Source organism: Panulirus ornatus, chromosome 67 (genome assembly GCF_036320965.1).
Source record: "Panulirus ornatus isolate Po-2019 chromosome 67, ASM3632096v1, whole genome shotgun sequence".
NCBI lineage: Eukaryota > Metazoa > Arthropoda > Malacostraca > Decapoda > Palinuridae > Panulirus > Panulirus ornatus.
In genome coordinates this window covers 11,486,000-11,500,662 of record NC_092290.1, presented here as the reverse complement: position 1 = coordinate 11,500,662, position 14,663 = coordinate 11,486,000, and the positions used below count along the sequence as shown (strand labels likewise).

The 14,663-nt window shown below is 43.1% G+C and overlaps 1 protein-coding gene and 1 long non-coding RNA gene across 5 annotated transcripts in view; one reads left to right on the top strand and one right to left on the bottom strand.

Moving 5' to 3' along the window:
- The window catches only part of LOC139747167 (uncharacterized), a 57,382-nt gene extending 49,465 nt beyond the window's left edge, over positions 1–7,917 (top strand). For both annotated transcript variants that reach the window (XR_011712327.1, XR_011712326.1), the window contains exons 2-3: positions 1,393–1,573; positions 7,784–7,917. This is a non-coding gene — a long non-coding RNA (uncharacterized lncRNA). The remainder of the gene's footprint in view (positions 1–1,392; positions 1,574–7,783) is intronic.
- LOC139747164 (uncharacterized) overlaps positions 7,508–14,663 on the bottom strand; it is a 92,363-nt gene continuing 85,207 nt past the window's right edge. Inside the window, exon 30 of one of the 3 annotated variants that reach the window (XM_071659118.1) lies at positions 7,508–11,902. In XM_071659118.1, the coding sequence (XP_071515219.1) occupies positions 11,746–11,902 (157 nt within the window). In that variant the 3' untranslated portion in view covers positions 7,508–11,745. The remainder of the gene's footprint in view (positions 11,903–14,663) is intronic. The other 2 variants (XM_071659120.1, XM_071659117.1) reach the window with 2 other exon arrangements.

Sequence of the window (14,663 nt, the reverse complement as noted above, 5' to 3'; positions counted from 1 at the left end):
TTACATGCGATGTCAAGTTCGTCCCTACATTACGAATCCCTTACGTTGCTTTGAATGCCAGAAATTTGGCCACCCTTTAAAGCGTTGCACTCTTTCTGCTAAATGTGGGAGGGAAATGTGCTGAGGAGGGTCATACCACTGTGGAGTGTACGGCTAATAGGATGTTGTGTGTTGACTGCGATGGCAACCACCCAAGCTGGGACCGGGCCTGTGGCGGGGTTGGCTTCGGTGTGAGGCTCCTCCTACTTGGGCTGGTCGGTCGCATGGAGGAGGGTGGACATGTCCACACTAGAGGGAAGGTGGTTATCCTCCGGGGCAGCTGCGCCATGGGGTTGAGCTGGTGGAACTCCAAATGAATTATTATCATCTATGTGCATGACGTGGTGGAGGACTATCTCTAGTCTATCTCTTCGCACTCTTGGGTAAACTGCAACTGTGGCTGCTGTACCGACTGGGCTGTGTTTGCCGCCTCGTTGGCTCAATACTCACAAAATCTTTTCTTCCCATTATTTTCAATTATAATTTATCTTTATCATAATATCAGAATTATAATTTTATCTATTTTCTGTTATTTTCTATTAGAATAGGCCTTTAGGGTGACTTTAATCGCCTATTGAATAGGGTTGCAGGCCCTAATGACCTTCCTCATAGGGCAATGGTCGTAAAAGCCAACAAACAACAAACGTAGTCTGCCAGCTTCGTGGTCTCCGCTTGGAGTTGATTGCTCCATAAAAAAGAGGTCTTATTTATATCCAGGTTAATGAGTCATGGGAGACCATTGGCTGTAACCAGTGGTGAATGACTGGTCAACTATAGGTGGACCTGATGGAGGTGTGGACAACTCGGGTAGTTCCCACAGCAAGAAAATGTAGATTGAAGTCATTCGTCTGAAACTTTGATTTATATTACGATTCGTTCAGGCGACAGCTTTTAATTGTTCACAGCCTTTTTGGAGCGTCTGACCCCCGCCATATAGGTTATTAGTTATATGGTTGTTTGCCTCAATTAGTAGTTTAGCTCAACATGGGAATAATGACTACCTACGTTTTGTATTTGCAGTATACAAACATTAAGAGATCAGATTTTGAAGCTCTTTGTGCTGGTAAATGATAACAGACATTTGCATCTTGTTTACCCTAACGTTTTACAGAACAAGAATTGTAAGGATAACATTACTAGTGAGAGGCTTTTGTGCTCGCAGTTGCCACCAATTTTAAGCATATATTTAAAGATGGATGAGAGTAGATTAAACTCATGGACCTGTGACTTCAGATCTATCATGACCAGCATACAAACACTGGTAGATGTTATCGTAATGTAACTTCATATTGATAGAAAAATGTCGTAATGTGTTCAAGTTGAAATGGAAATTAAGACACCGTTCATTTCCAGAATTCCAGTCCAACAACGGGATGGATATGATGACACTCCGACCACCGTCGAGGACCACGTCACCCTCAGTCGAGGACCACGTCACTCTCAGTCGCCTGCTGACGTCGCAAGAGGGAGGGAGGAAGCCGTCATGAGAGCACTCAAGTGTCTTGCCTCAAGGAAGATGGTACCTCCCTCACGTGTAAGTTTGATAAGGGGGTAAACCTTCGTCGAGCTAAGGGAGGGTGGTACCTCCTTCACTTGTGAGTTTGATTGGCGGTAAATCTTCGTCGAGTCAAGGAAGGTGGCGCCTCCTTCACGTGTAAGTTTGATAAGTGGGTAAACCTTCGTCGAGCTAAGGAGGGTGGTACCTCCTTCACTTGTAAGTTTCATTGGGGGTAAACCTTCGTCGAGTCAAGGAGGGTAGTACCTCCACGTGTAAGTTTGATGAGGGGGTAAACCTCGTCGAGTCAAGGAGGTTGGTACCTCCTTCATGCGTGAGTTTCACAGGGGGTAAATCTTCGTCGAGTCGAGGCGTGAGCCACAGACATGAATGACTGACATGACGGTATGTAGCAGACTGGGACCCTCCCTCTGACTTATGTCAGGTTAGGAAGCATTTGGTTCCCCAGGGAGCGCTATGATCTCAGGGTTTTATTAGCTGGGAGGCCATAGTTTTGTGTCAGGGAGGGAGTTGCCGTAGCACCCTAAAGAGAGAGAGAGAGAGAGAGAGAGAGAGTAAACCCGGCGCGTGGCAGTAAGACACTGTTGTGTGTTAGGGAATGACTCGCTCGTTGTGTCAAGCGTCTTCGTCTGTCTTGGAGGGATCTGCCGCCGTGTATCAGGAAGGGACGTGCCAATGCGCCAGGATATGAGGTGCAGACGCATGTCAGCTGGTGAGACGGTCGTTTTGAAAGTGATCGGCTTTGATGTTAGGGGACGAGTCGGGCGTTGTTGTTTGTCAGGGTTGAGGGATGAGAACCTCGCGTCGTGTGGCAGAGAACAACAGACCGCCGTGGTAAACTATCGTACATCGGGGCATAAGCCCACGACGTGTGGTCGAATCGAAGCCACTGACGTCTGTCAGGGAGTGAGTAGCGTTCCTCCACCGTCAGATAGGAAGCCGCCCTTGTGTGCCAGGGAGTTAGTGGGAACAGTGTGTCCTAGAGTGAGGTGCCAACATGTGATAGAGAAAGAGCCAGAGAATCTGTCAGTGTGAGCAGCCATTCTTTGCCACGGTAGTTTGTTAGGAAGTGCGCAGCAGCGGCGGTGTTGGTGGTGTCGCCACTGTAGTATTGTGAGGCAGGAAGCCAGCCTTGTGCATCAGGGAGTTAGTCATGTATTGTGTTATGGTGTGAACTACCCCAATGTATGTTAGAGACGAAGCCACCGACGTGTTTTTGCCTCTGAAGCGTGTGTGTGTCAGGCAGGAAGTAATCGTAACGGAATTAGGCCATGTAGTGTATCTTGGAGTGAGCTACCGATGTGTATCAGACACGATGCCACCGACATCTGTCAGGGAAGTGAGCAGTGTTTTTAGTGTGTCAGGTAAGAGGTCATACCGTTGTGTGTCAGAGAGAGACAATCGAATTTGGTTTGCCATGAAGTGAGCTACCGACACGTGTGTGTTAAGAGACGAAGCTCATCGATGAGTGTTGGAGAGTGAGCCAAGTTTTTGAGTTCGTCCAAGTAATGTGTGGTGAAGTAAGCTACCGACGTGTATCAGAGACGGAGCCACCGACGCCTGTCGAGAGTGAGTAACACTTCCTTTTCACCTTCGTAGTGTGTCAGGTAGGAAACCGCAATGTGTGTGTGTATAAACGAATTAGTCGAAGTAGATTGTCGAGGAACGAACCAACGAACACCAAACTAAAGCGTCCCTTTAGGGCATTTGATCCAGCTAATGCCAGACGATTATTTTCAACTTGTTTTATGGGTTGTGAAAGATTTACTTTCAGATTTATATTCAGGGTAACGGTAGACGGATTCATATAGATTTTGTAGGGCACATAGGTCATCAAGAGTAGATAAGAGTTTTACCTTGAGAATTTTCCTCTGGCCTACCACTTGTGCGTGCTACATGGATCATCAGAGTAAACTGCACATTGGTATCTTAACTCTTTTATTTAGCTGTTGATGGCACCACAGGTAATCAAAGTAAAAATTTTACTCTGAGTTTATGCTGACCAATGTCACACGATATTTTGCAGCTCCATCGAGCTCCAAGGGTCATCAAAGTAGGCTTCACTTAGGGAATTATATATTTTCGGTCGATGACTGGCGATTTTAGGGAGTGATATGAGCTTAAGGTATTATGCAGGAGGTTGTTTGTTAGGGAGCGAGCTGCCGGAGTCTCCCAGGGAGAGAGCCACTGCAGGACGCGTGGCAGTGGCTGACACCCTGCTGTCAGGGAGTGAATTGCCTGCATGGGCGTAGTCGTCAGTCTTGGAGTGTGCTGACGTCCTGTATCAGGAGGAGACGGGCCAACACGCTCCAGGATATGAGGTGCTGACGTACGTCAGCTGGTGAGACGTCACTGGGAAAAGCGGCTTTGATGCCTCAGGGAGTGAGTCGTTTAACAAGGTGCGAATACCTTATGTGTGTCAGAGAACAGGCCATCGTAGTGCACTGTCGTACATTAGGACGTATATGTATATATACTCGTTAATATGATGCTTTGAGTAGGGCATTCAGATGACCTTTCTTCCTTGGACACTCCACAAGAAAAGTAAATCAATCAGGACAGTTGGTATACGTGGCTTGGGAAATTTCCGTCGACATATGTTTCACGAAATACCACATTAAAAGCAGGACGAGTATATTGCTCATGTTTTAGTCTGGTATGTTCACACCCTTCTGTTTGGGAAGTACTATAAAGAACATATGGGGTTATTGAAAACCATCGACGCAATACAGTGAAGCCCCGCTGCTGCTTCGAGATGGCGGACGAGCGCGTTCATTGCGGAATCGAAGATTACTATGTTCATTTCCTTTGTGGTTGTGGTGAGTGACAGTATTGTGTTAAGGGTTCCGGCAAGTGTAGTGGTGGTGGAGGAGGCTTCAGGGGACTAGAGAAGAGGTAAGGTACTGCTCACTTTGAGACTCTCGGAGTAAAACTCAATTTGCTGACTCTAGTCTTGTGGTGGTGGGATGGTGAGGATATGTGACCACAGGTGACTTGGTCTCCAGCTACCGGTAGCTGTCAGCTGGCTTTGTGCTCCAGGCTCGGAGTTGACTGATGTTTGCATAAACAAAGGTCATATTTCTAGCCAAGTATGAGTAACATTTGGAGATTTATGGTTGTAACCAATGTAGTAGAGTGAGTGGTGAACTATAGTTAGGTGTACATAATGTAATTACCACAGCTAGAATATGGAGAGAACCAATGAACTCGGTAAAGAGAGACTTCGAAGTCTATTACTATTCACTCTGGTGACAGCTTAGCATTGTTCATCCTGGAACGTCTGATCCGCCAGACACGTTATTACAGTTAACATGGTCTTGGTAAATTGATAATTTAGCTCAATTGAATGACGTTTTTGTCTTAGATTTGCGATATACAAACAGTAACAGACCACCGGATCCTTTTGAAGCTTCATGTTGCCAGTGAAAGAAATTTGAAACTGTGGTAAGAGTTTTCCCACACTGCCTAACTTCCCCTATACATAGTCACTTCACTCTCATACCAGCAGACCATAATGATAATGGCACATTTCCATTATAATTATCTGCTTCTGGTGAGGTTTGGTGAGATGTTCATAGGCTACGGTCTGGTGGGCGGGGATCTACTTCACTGGGTGAAGGTCAGGTAGGCTAGAATAGGCGGGTGAGTGGTGAATACCAAACTGGATCATGGTGAGGTTGGGTAGGTTCGGTCAGCCACGAAGCGGTAGCTACTCTACTGGGTCTGGGTGAGGTGGTCCAGAAATGGCAGGTGAGTGGTGGCTTCTGTACTAAGTTATGGTGAGGTAGGCTAGGGTCAGCTGGCCGGGGAACGGTAGCTCGTCCACTGGATCGCGGTGAGGTAGGCTACGTTAAATCGGAGAGGTGAGAGGTTGGTGCTCAGAGATCGCATGATCACTCTCCTTGATGATGTGTTCTTCAATACGGGGCATCGCACTTGAAGTTGTCCTGTCCTCCAACACCATGAAGTGGAATAGATGGTGGAGAGCGGTAACCTTAACGACTTAATGAAAGTGTGTGTGAAAAGGAGTGGAACATGGCAGCAATGGTGAATGTGGCATAGAGAATGAAATACCTGCATCGGAGTTTATTAGCAGCCAAATCCAACGTTTCTGTTTGCGGGTAACTATATATGGGTATGGCTAAGTTTTGATTACAATGAAGTAGGCAATATATCTGGAAATATTATCATTATCGAAACCACATTTTCATATTAAAGATATGAAGATTATGTAAAAGAATTATCAAAATTAGGCTCATAACTATCTAGAGTTGACAATTGAAATTGATATTTTCTACTTAAGACAACCGAGTGTGTTCATTCCTTGTGAACATGGTTGTTTTTACTGCTGGCATAGAGGACATGAGCGGCAGAGGCAACCCCCTCCAGCGAACGTGAGGGGCATAAGACGTGTTCCCGTTGAGCGGCAGGCGAATTTGGCACAACAAAGGCAAACACCACAGAACACCCGCGAGGAATGAACACCTGAGGGAACAGCACACAGATCCCGAGCGAAACTTAGATTCTGGTCTGGCTGGAGCAGTGTTCACGGAGGTGTGTGTGTATCCAACTCATGGCAAGGTTTAATGCTGGAGGAGGAGCTGTACCCAGTATGAAGTTATCCAACTCATGGCAAGGTTTACATGCTGGAGGAGGAGCTGTACCCAGTATGAAGTTATCCAACTCATGGCAAGGTTTACATGCTGGAGGAGGAGCTGTACCCAGTATGAAGTTATCCAACTCATGGCAGGGTTTACATGCTGGAGGAGGAGCTGTACCCAGTATGAAGTTAATGATTTGTTGCTGTTCAAAGAATGTGAACGTCATAGTTATGGTAATAAGAAATCCATGCGGATAACCAAGTGTTAATGATATACGATACTGTTTATAGACCACAAGTGATACAAGTCCTGCCGTACATCGACAATAAACTGTACAATTATGCAGCTTCACAGGCACTAATCACCGAGCTAGCATGAGCGAGGAGGCCCATTCATGTCACTTTACCTGCTGCATCTAGTGGAAAGTGACGTAAGATAGCCTAGGTGACGTTTTCAACACTGGAGGTCGCTTTACTGTGGCACTAACTGTTGGAGGAACGTTTCTTGCCGTCTCTGTGGGCGAGGGGTTTACCTCTCCCTGCTGGGCCTGTTATTTCTATATAACGACAGGTGCCCCGTCCACACTGCTGGTGTTGGTCAACGCTGGTCCATAGGAACAAGACACCCTGGACTAGGCCAGCAAAGGAGTGGATCTAATTGTCACTGGACATGTTTGGGTAGAAATGGTGTGCGCCTGGCAACCAGAAGACGAGATGACGAGCCGCCATCACCTACTGAACCACGTCCACGCCCTTCGACACACTGCTGGTTGGTCGGTGTATAAGATTGTACCTAAAATTGAGTTTCATTTGTCTTTATAAATTCATAGGTTTGTTATTGCTTAAAAAAGCATAAGTGTCAATAATAAACAGAGGACAATGTATACTTATAAGATATGTAGAGGAAAATATATGTGTCAGAGATTATTTTTTTTTTCTGTTCCACAAGCCTTCAGCACAAAATTACGGGTATACATAAAGGAGAAAATATGGGTAACTTTGTACACTTTACCAAAAAAGCAAAAATAAGTTTTTGGAAGCAGACATTTCAGTACGATATTGAAGCAGTGGTTATATGAGGGATGCTTTGTGCCAGTGTTTATGGAATTTGGAAAAGAAAAAACGTAAATACAAAGATACAGTAGACCTGTGTGTTCCCAACAGTACGAAGTAAATAGAATTTCAGTGCCACATCACCCACACTTGCATTTGTTTATGTAATATTTCTACTGTTTTATATAATCTTTTTTTCTTTTCACTTAGAAGAGTCAAATTGTCTCGTCCAGTTTTAGTTAAAAAGTCATGTAAACCAAGTTGAGATTGTCTGTGTTGGGCTTAAATGAAAGATGATCTACACATATTCATATTATTCTCAAAGTTCTCGATACAAGTTCCTCCAGTCATGAAAAGTTACATACCTATCTAAACATAGATATCTGGATAGTATGAAATGTAGTTTATTCACATATCAACACTTTGTACATATTGTTTATTGAAATATCACTCAGGCTGTTGAACACAGATGCACGACTGAGTCAATTTCAGACACTTTATATTACAGTTTTCACACATTGCACCATAGAGAATGGCTATTCATAATCAAAACCTCAAAAATAAATTTGTTACAGGTACAAGTCGTGTGTCCTTCATTCAAAAATTAGTAAGGATGCCGATTGGACGTCTGGCATAGCGTCTCTGAATAAGGTGCATCCTGTGTCTGGCATAACACGAACAACACACAGTCATGACAATCTGTACACTCCAAAATGTACATCGGGCTCGAGGTGGAACTGTGGGCACACACACACGGTGCTCCTGCAGTAACAAGCTGTACCCCAAACCATGTCTGGCATCAGGTAAGAGATCTAAACTACACATGTAGAAAATACTTCATCCAATTAACATCAGTTTAGATCTACCATGAAATCGATTCCTATTACTGAACATAAAAAAAGGTTCAATCCATTGACAGCACGTCGACCCCGGTATACCACATCGTTCCAATTCACTCTATTCCTTGCACGCCTTGCACCCTCCTGCATGTTCAGGCCCCGATCACTCAAAATCTTTTTCACTCCATCTTTCCACCTCCAATTTGGTCTCGCACTTCTCCTCGTTCCCTCCATCTCTGACACATATACCCTCTTGGTCAATCTTTCCTCACTCATTCTCTCCACGTGACCAAACCATTTCAAAACACCCTCTTCTGCTCTCTCAACCACACTCTTTTTATTTCCACACATCTCTCTCACCCTTACATTACTTACTCGATCAAACCACCTCCCACCACATATTGTCCTCAAACATCTCATTTCCAGCACATCCACCCTTCTGCGCACAACTCTATCCATAGCCCACGCCTCGCAGCCATACAACATTGTTGGAACCACTGTTCCTTCAAACATACCCATTTTTGCTTTCCGAGATAATGTTCTCGACTTCCACACATTCTTCAAGGCTCCCAGGATTTTCGCCCCCTCCCCCAACCTATGATTCACTTCCGCTTCCATGGTTCCATCCGCTGCCAGATCCACTCCCAGATATCTAAAACACTTTACTCAGTTTTTCTCCATTCAAACTTACCTCCCAATTGACTTGACCCTCAACCCTACTGTACCTAATAACCTTGCTCTTGTTCACATTCACTCTTAACTTTCTTCTTTCACACACTTTACCAAACGCAGTCACCAGCTTCTGCAGTTTCTCACATGAATCAGCCACCAGCGCTGTATCATCAGCGAACAACAACTGACTCACTTCCCAAACTCTCTCATCCACAACAGACTGCATACTTGCCCCTCTTTCCAAAACTCTTGCATTCACCTCCCAACAACCCCATCCATAAACAAAGTAAACAACCATGGAGACATCACACACCCCTGCCGCAAACCTACATTCACTGAGAACCAATCACTTTCCTCTCTTCCTACACGTACACATGCCTTACATCCTCGATAAAACTTTTCACTGCTTCTAACAACTTGCCTCCCACACCATATATTCTTAATACCTTCCACAGAGCATCTCTATCAACTCTATCATATGCCTTCTCCAGATCCATAAATGCTACATACAAATACATTCGCTTTTCTAAGTATTTCTCACATACATTCTTCAAAGCACACACCTGATCCACACATCCTCTACCACTTCTGAAACCTCACTGCTCTTCCCCAATCTGATGCTCTGTACATGCCTTCGCCCTCTCAATCAATACCCTCCCATATAATTTACCAGGAATACTCAACAAACTTATACCTCAGTAATTTGAGCACTCCCTCTTATCCCCTTTGCATTTGTACAATGGCACTATGCAAGCATTCCGCCAATCCTCAGGCACCTCACCATGAATCATACGTACATTAAATAATCTTACCAACCAGTCAACAATACAGTCACCCCCTTTTTTAATAAATTCCACTTCAATACCATCCAAACCTGCTGCCTTACCGGCTTTCATCTTCCGCAAAGCTTTTACTACCTTCTCTCTGTTTACCAAATCATTTTCCATAACCCTCTCACTTTGCCACCACCTCGACCAAAACACCCTATATCTGCCACTCTATCATCAAACACATTCAACAAACCTACGAAATACTCACTCCATCTTCTCACATCACCACTACTTGTTACCACCTCCCCATTAGCCCCCTTCACTTAAGTTCCCATTTGCTCCCTTGTCTTACGCACTTTATTTACCTCCTTCCAAAACATCTTTTTATTCTCCCTAAAATCTAATGATTCTCTCACCCCAACCCTCATTTGCCCTCTTTTTCACATCTTGCACCTTTCTCTTGACCTCCTGCCTCTCTCTTTTATACATCTCCCACTCATTTGCATTTTTTCCCTGCAAAAATCGTCCAAATGCCTCGCTCTTCTCTTTCACTAATAATCTTACTTCTTCATCCCACCACTCACTACCCTTTCTAATCAACCCACCTCCCACGCTTCTCATGCCACAAGCATCTTTTGCGCAAGCCATCACTGCTTCCCTAAATACATCCCATTCCTCCCCCACTCCCCTTACCTACTTTGTTCTCACCTTTTTCCATTCTGTACTCAGTCTCTCCTGGTACTTCCTCACACAAGTCTCCTTCCCAAGCTCACTTACCCTCACCACTCTCTTCACCCCAACATTCTCTCTTCTTTTCTGAAAACCCTTACAAATCTTCACCTTCGCCTCCACAAGATAATGATCAGACATCCCTCCAGTTGCACCTCTCAGCACATTAACATCCAAAAGTCTCTCTTTCGCGCGCCTATCAATTAACACGTAATCCAATAACGCTCTCTGGCCATCTCTCCTACTTACATAAGTATACTTATGTATATCTCTCCTTTGAAACCAGGTATTCCCAATCACCAGTCCTTTTTCAGCACATAAATCTACAGGCTCTTCACCATTTCCATTTACAACACTGAACACCCCATGTATACCAATTATTCCCTCAACTGCCACATTACTCACCTTTGCATTCAAATCACCCATCACTATAACCCGGTCTCGTGCATCAAAACCACTAACACACTCATTCAACTGCTCCCAAAACACTTGCCTCTCATGATCTTTCTTCTCATGCTCAGGTGCATATGCACCAACAATCACCCATCTCTCTCCATCCACTTTCAGTTTTACCCATATCAATCTAGAATTTACTTTCTTACACTCTATCACATACTCCCACAACTCCTGTTTCAGGAGTAGTGCTACTCCTTCCCTTGCTCTTGTCCTCTCACTAACCACTGACTTTACTCCCAATGCATTCCCAAACCACTCTTCCCCTTTGCCCTTAAGCTTCGTTACACTCAGAGCCAAAACATCCAGGCTCCTTTCCTCAAACATACTACCTATCTATCCTTCTTTCTCATCTTGGCTACATCCACACACATTTAGACACTCCAATCTGAGCCTTCGAGGAGTATGAGCACTCCCCGCGTGACTCCTTCTGTTTCCCCTTATATATATATATATATATATATATATATATATATATATATATATATATATATATATAACAGACAGAGCTGTTATAAAAGACCAACTGTTTAAACATGTGATGTTCAAGAACTAGAAATACTCAATTACTGGCCAAAAAAAGATGAGTCAGAGAACTATCAAATACTTGGAAATTGAAATAACTGAAATGAGAGCCATTTTGCGGAGAGGATTTTAAGACTCTTTCTATCAGTAAATGAATTCCTAGTTCGAGAAACGATATATATATATATATATATATATATATATATATATATATATATATATATATATATATATATATATATATATAAAATTGTAGAGTTGCCTGTTACTTTGTTTATATCATATACACAGGTATTACTTTGCATATTTCCAATCATAATGGTGGAAATTGGTGCTTAAAAAGGTAAACTTGGGGAGACCACAACCAGACTACATTCGGTTTCGCAAGTCAGGCAAAACAGCAGCAAACAGTGATATAGGTAGGCTAAAGTAGCGGTTAGCTTGTAGCCATAACAAACCAGTCTGCATCACACTGCACTGTGATAGCTAAGAGTTAGCTAGGATCAGAGAGTTCAGGGTCTGCCAGAGAAGACAGCAAGAGCTCTGGAGCTAATTGTAGCGGACGGGTTCATCCTCATTGAAGTTATATGTTCGGCGGACCAGGACTTGGTGTTGAAGATGGTCCTCAGAGGGCGTGTTGGGGAGTGAGTAGCTTGGTGATGTGGTCTCCGTGCTGGTCTGCTCTTCGCTCGACACAAACCGACTGCTGAGGGGAGTGGCAAAAGAAGGACCAAGGTTTTAGTTCCCCCAGAATTATCCTGGTACAGTATTTCTTTGTGGAATATAAAAAGGGATTGTATGTGGAACCAAACTACAGAGCCTGACCATGAACTAAGAGAGGCATCACTAAAGTTATTCATGTACAATGAACAATATGTTAATGGTTATATTTTGTCCCATAAACCTGCTGACAGTGGTGACTAACTTATGGCTAGACTGTCATAGTAACAGTTTCTTCATAATGTTTGCATATGATGGTGAAGAATTCACTTTTATCAGCTTTGATGACAGACCCCGCTTCTAACTAAGAAATAAGCAAGGAATTCAACAACTACAAATGTGAATAAGAACGTGGTATCATATATATATATATATATATATATGTATATATATATATATATATATATATATATATATATATATATATATATATATATATATATATATTGGTTGGTAAGGATATTATCTGTATATATGGATCATGGTGAAGTGCCTGAGGATTGGCGGAATGCATGCATGGTACCATTGTACAAAGGCAAAGGGGATACAGGCGAGTGTTCAAATTACAGAGGTATAAGTTTGTTGAGTGTTCCTGGAAAATTGTACGGGAGGATATTGATTGAAAGGATAAAAGCATGTAAAAAGCATCAGACTGGGGAAGAGCAGTGTGGTTCTAGAAGTGGTAGATGATGTGTGGATCAGGTAGGTATTTGCCTTCAAGAATGTGTGTGAGAAGTACTTAGAAAAACAGATGGATGTGTACGTAGCATTTATGGATCTGGAGGAAGATTATGATGGGGCTGACGGAGATGCTTTGTGGAGGGTCTCACGGGTATATGGTGTGGGAGGTAAATTGGTAGAAGCACAAGTTTTACCAAGGATGTGAGGCATGTGTACGAGTAGGAAGAAAGGAGTGTGATTGGTTCCCAGTGAAGGTTGGTTTGCGGCAGGGGTGTGTGATGTTACCATGGTTGTTTAATTTGTTTATAGATAGGGTGGTTAGGGAGGCGAATGCAAGAGTATTGGAGAGAGGGCCGAGTGTGCAGTCTGTTGGGGATGAGAGGGCTTGGGAAGTGAGTCAGTTATTCGCCGATGATGCAGCACTGGTGGCTGATTCGGGTGAGAAACTGCAGAAGTTGGTGACTGAGTTTGAAAAAGTGTGTGAAAGGAGAATGTTGAGAGTTAATGTGAATGAGAGCAAGATTATTAGCTTCAGAGGGGTTGAGGGACAAGTTAGTTGGGATGTAAGTTTGAATAGAGAAAAATTGGTTGGAGTAAAGTGTTATAGACATCTGGGAGTGGACGTAGCAGCAAATGAATTCATGGAAGCGGAAGTGAGTCATGGTCTGGGGGAGGGTAAGAGAAATGTTTGGAAAAAAAAATGTGGTTGAAAGAGCAGAAGAAGGCGTATTGAAGTGGTTTGGACATGTGGAGGTAAAAAAGAGAGCTGGGAGACCACATTGGAGATGGAAGGATAAAGTGAAAAATATTTTGACTGATCGGGTACTGAACATCCAGGAGAGTGAAAGGCGTACACGGAAGAGAGTGAACTGGAACGATGTGGTATATTGGTGTCAACGTGCTGTCATTGTACTGAACCAGGGAATGTGAAATATCCTGGGTAAACCATGGAAGGTCCATGGGGCCTGGCTGTGGATATGGAGCTGTGGTTTCGGTGCAGTACACATGACGGCTCGTGTATGGATGTGAGAGGATGTCACCTTTCTTCGTCTGTTTCCCGGCGCTACCTCGCTGACACAGGGGGCGGTGATCAGGTGTGGGGAAAAGGAAGAGAATGTATATGCTATCTCTTTTCTTTGCCTTCATGCAATTGTGCTGTTTCCTATGATGTAAGGTGGCGTTGGGAATGGATGAAGATAAGTATGATATGTACGAGTGTATATATATATATATATATATATATATATATATACCTTATCCCCTACTTACGACCTATGGAACTTACGATCCTCCGTACATATGATCGGGAAAAAAATATACATTAAAAGATAGAAATTATGAAATAACTAAAGAATCTTTAGAAAATGTAAAAAAAGGAACTACAGAATCATATAGTAAAGCTAGCTCATAAGAAATGAGATAATTATGATAGAAATTGAGAAGGATGAAGGAATGCTGTACAGGTATACGATTCTACTTGCTCGCCATGCTGACATGCATCCGACTTCAGTCCATTTCGAGATCCGACCGGTCGGTCCGAACGCAACTCGGACATATGTCGGGAGGGATATATATATATATATATATATATATATATATATATATATATATATATATATATATATATATATATATATAATGTGGAATATTTGAAATGATTCATAAATGAAGCTTAATTTTCGTAATGATTTGAAAAAGAATATCATGATGGCATTTCCTTCATACCTGCCATGACTTTAATATCAAAATCTAATCCATGCTGCAATATAACTGGGTCAAACAACTGTATAGGATATTCTAGGAAGTTTATTAAGTCGCTATATCAGTCTTACATGCTGATGATAGCCAGTTCATTTAGGCAACATCAGAAGAAAATGAATGTAGAAGTCAACACTGTCACATGTTTTCATGGGCCAATGTTGGGGAAGTCAATGGCAAGTCTTAGGAAAAACTGAAATTGCCTTTCAGAGGCGATGCATTGTGTTTACAAGAGTACTTCAGGCTTTTTCTTTACTCTGAATTTCTATACAAGTTCATCAGCTCGATCATGAAGCAATGTGTACATC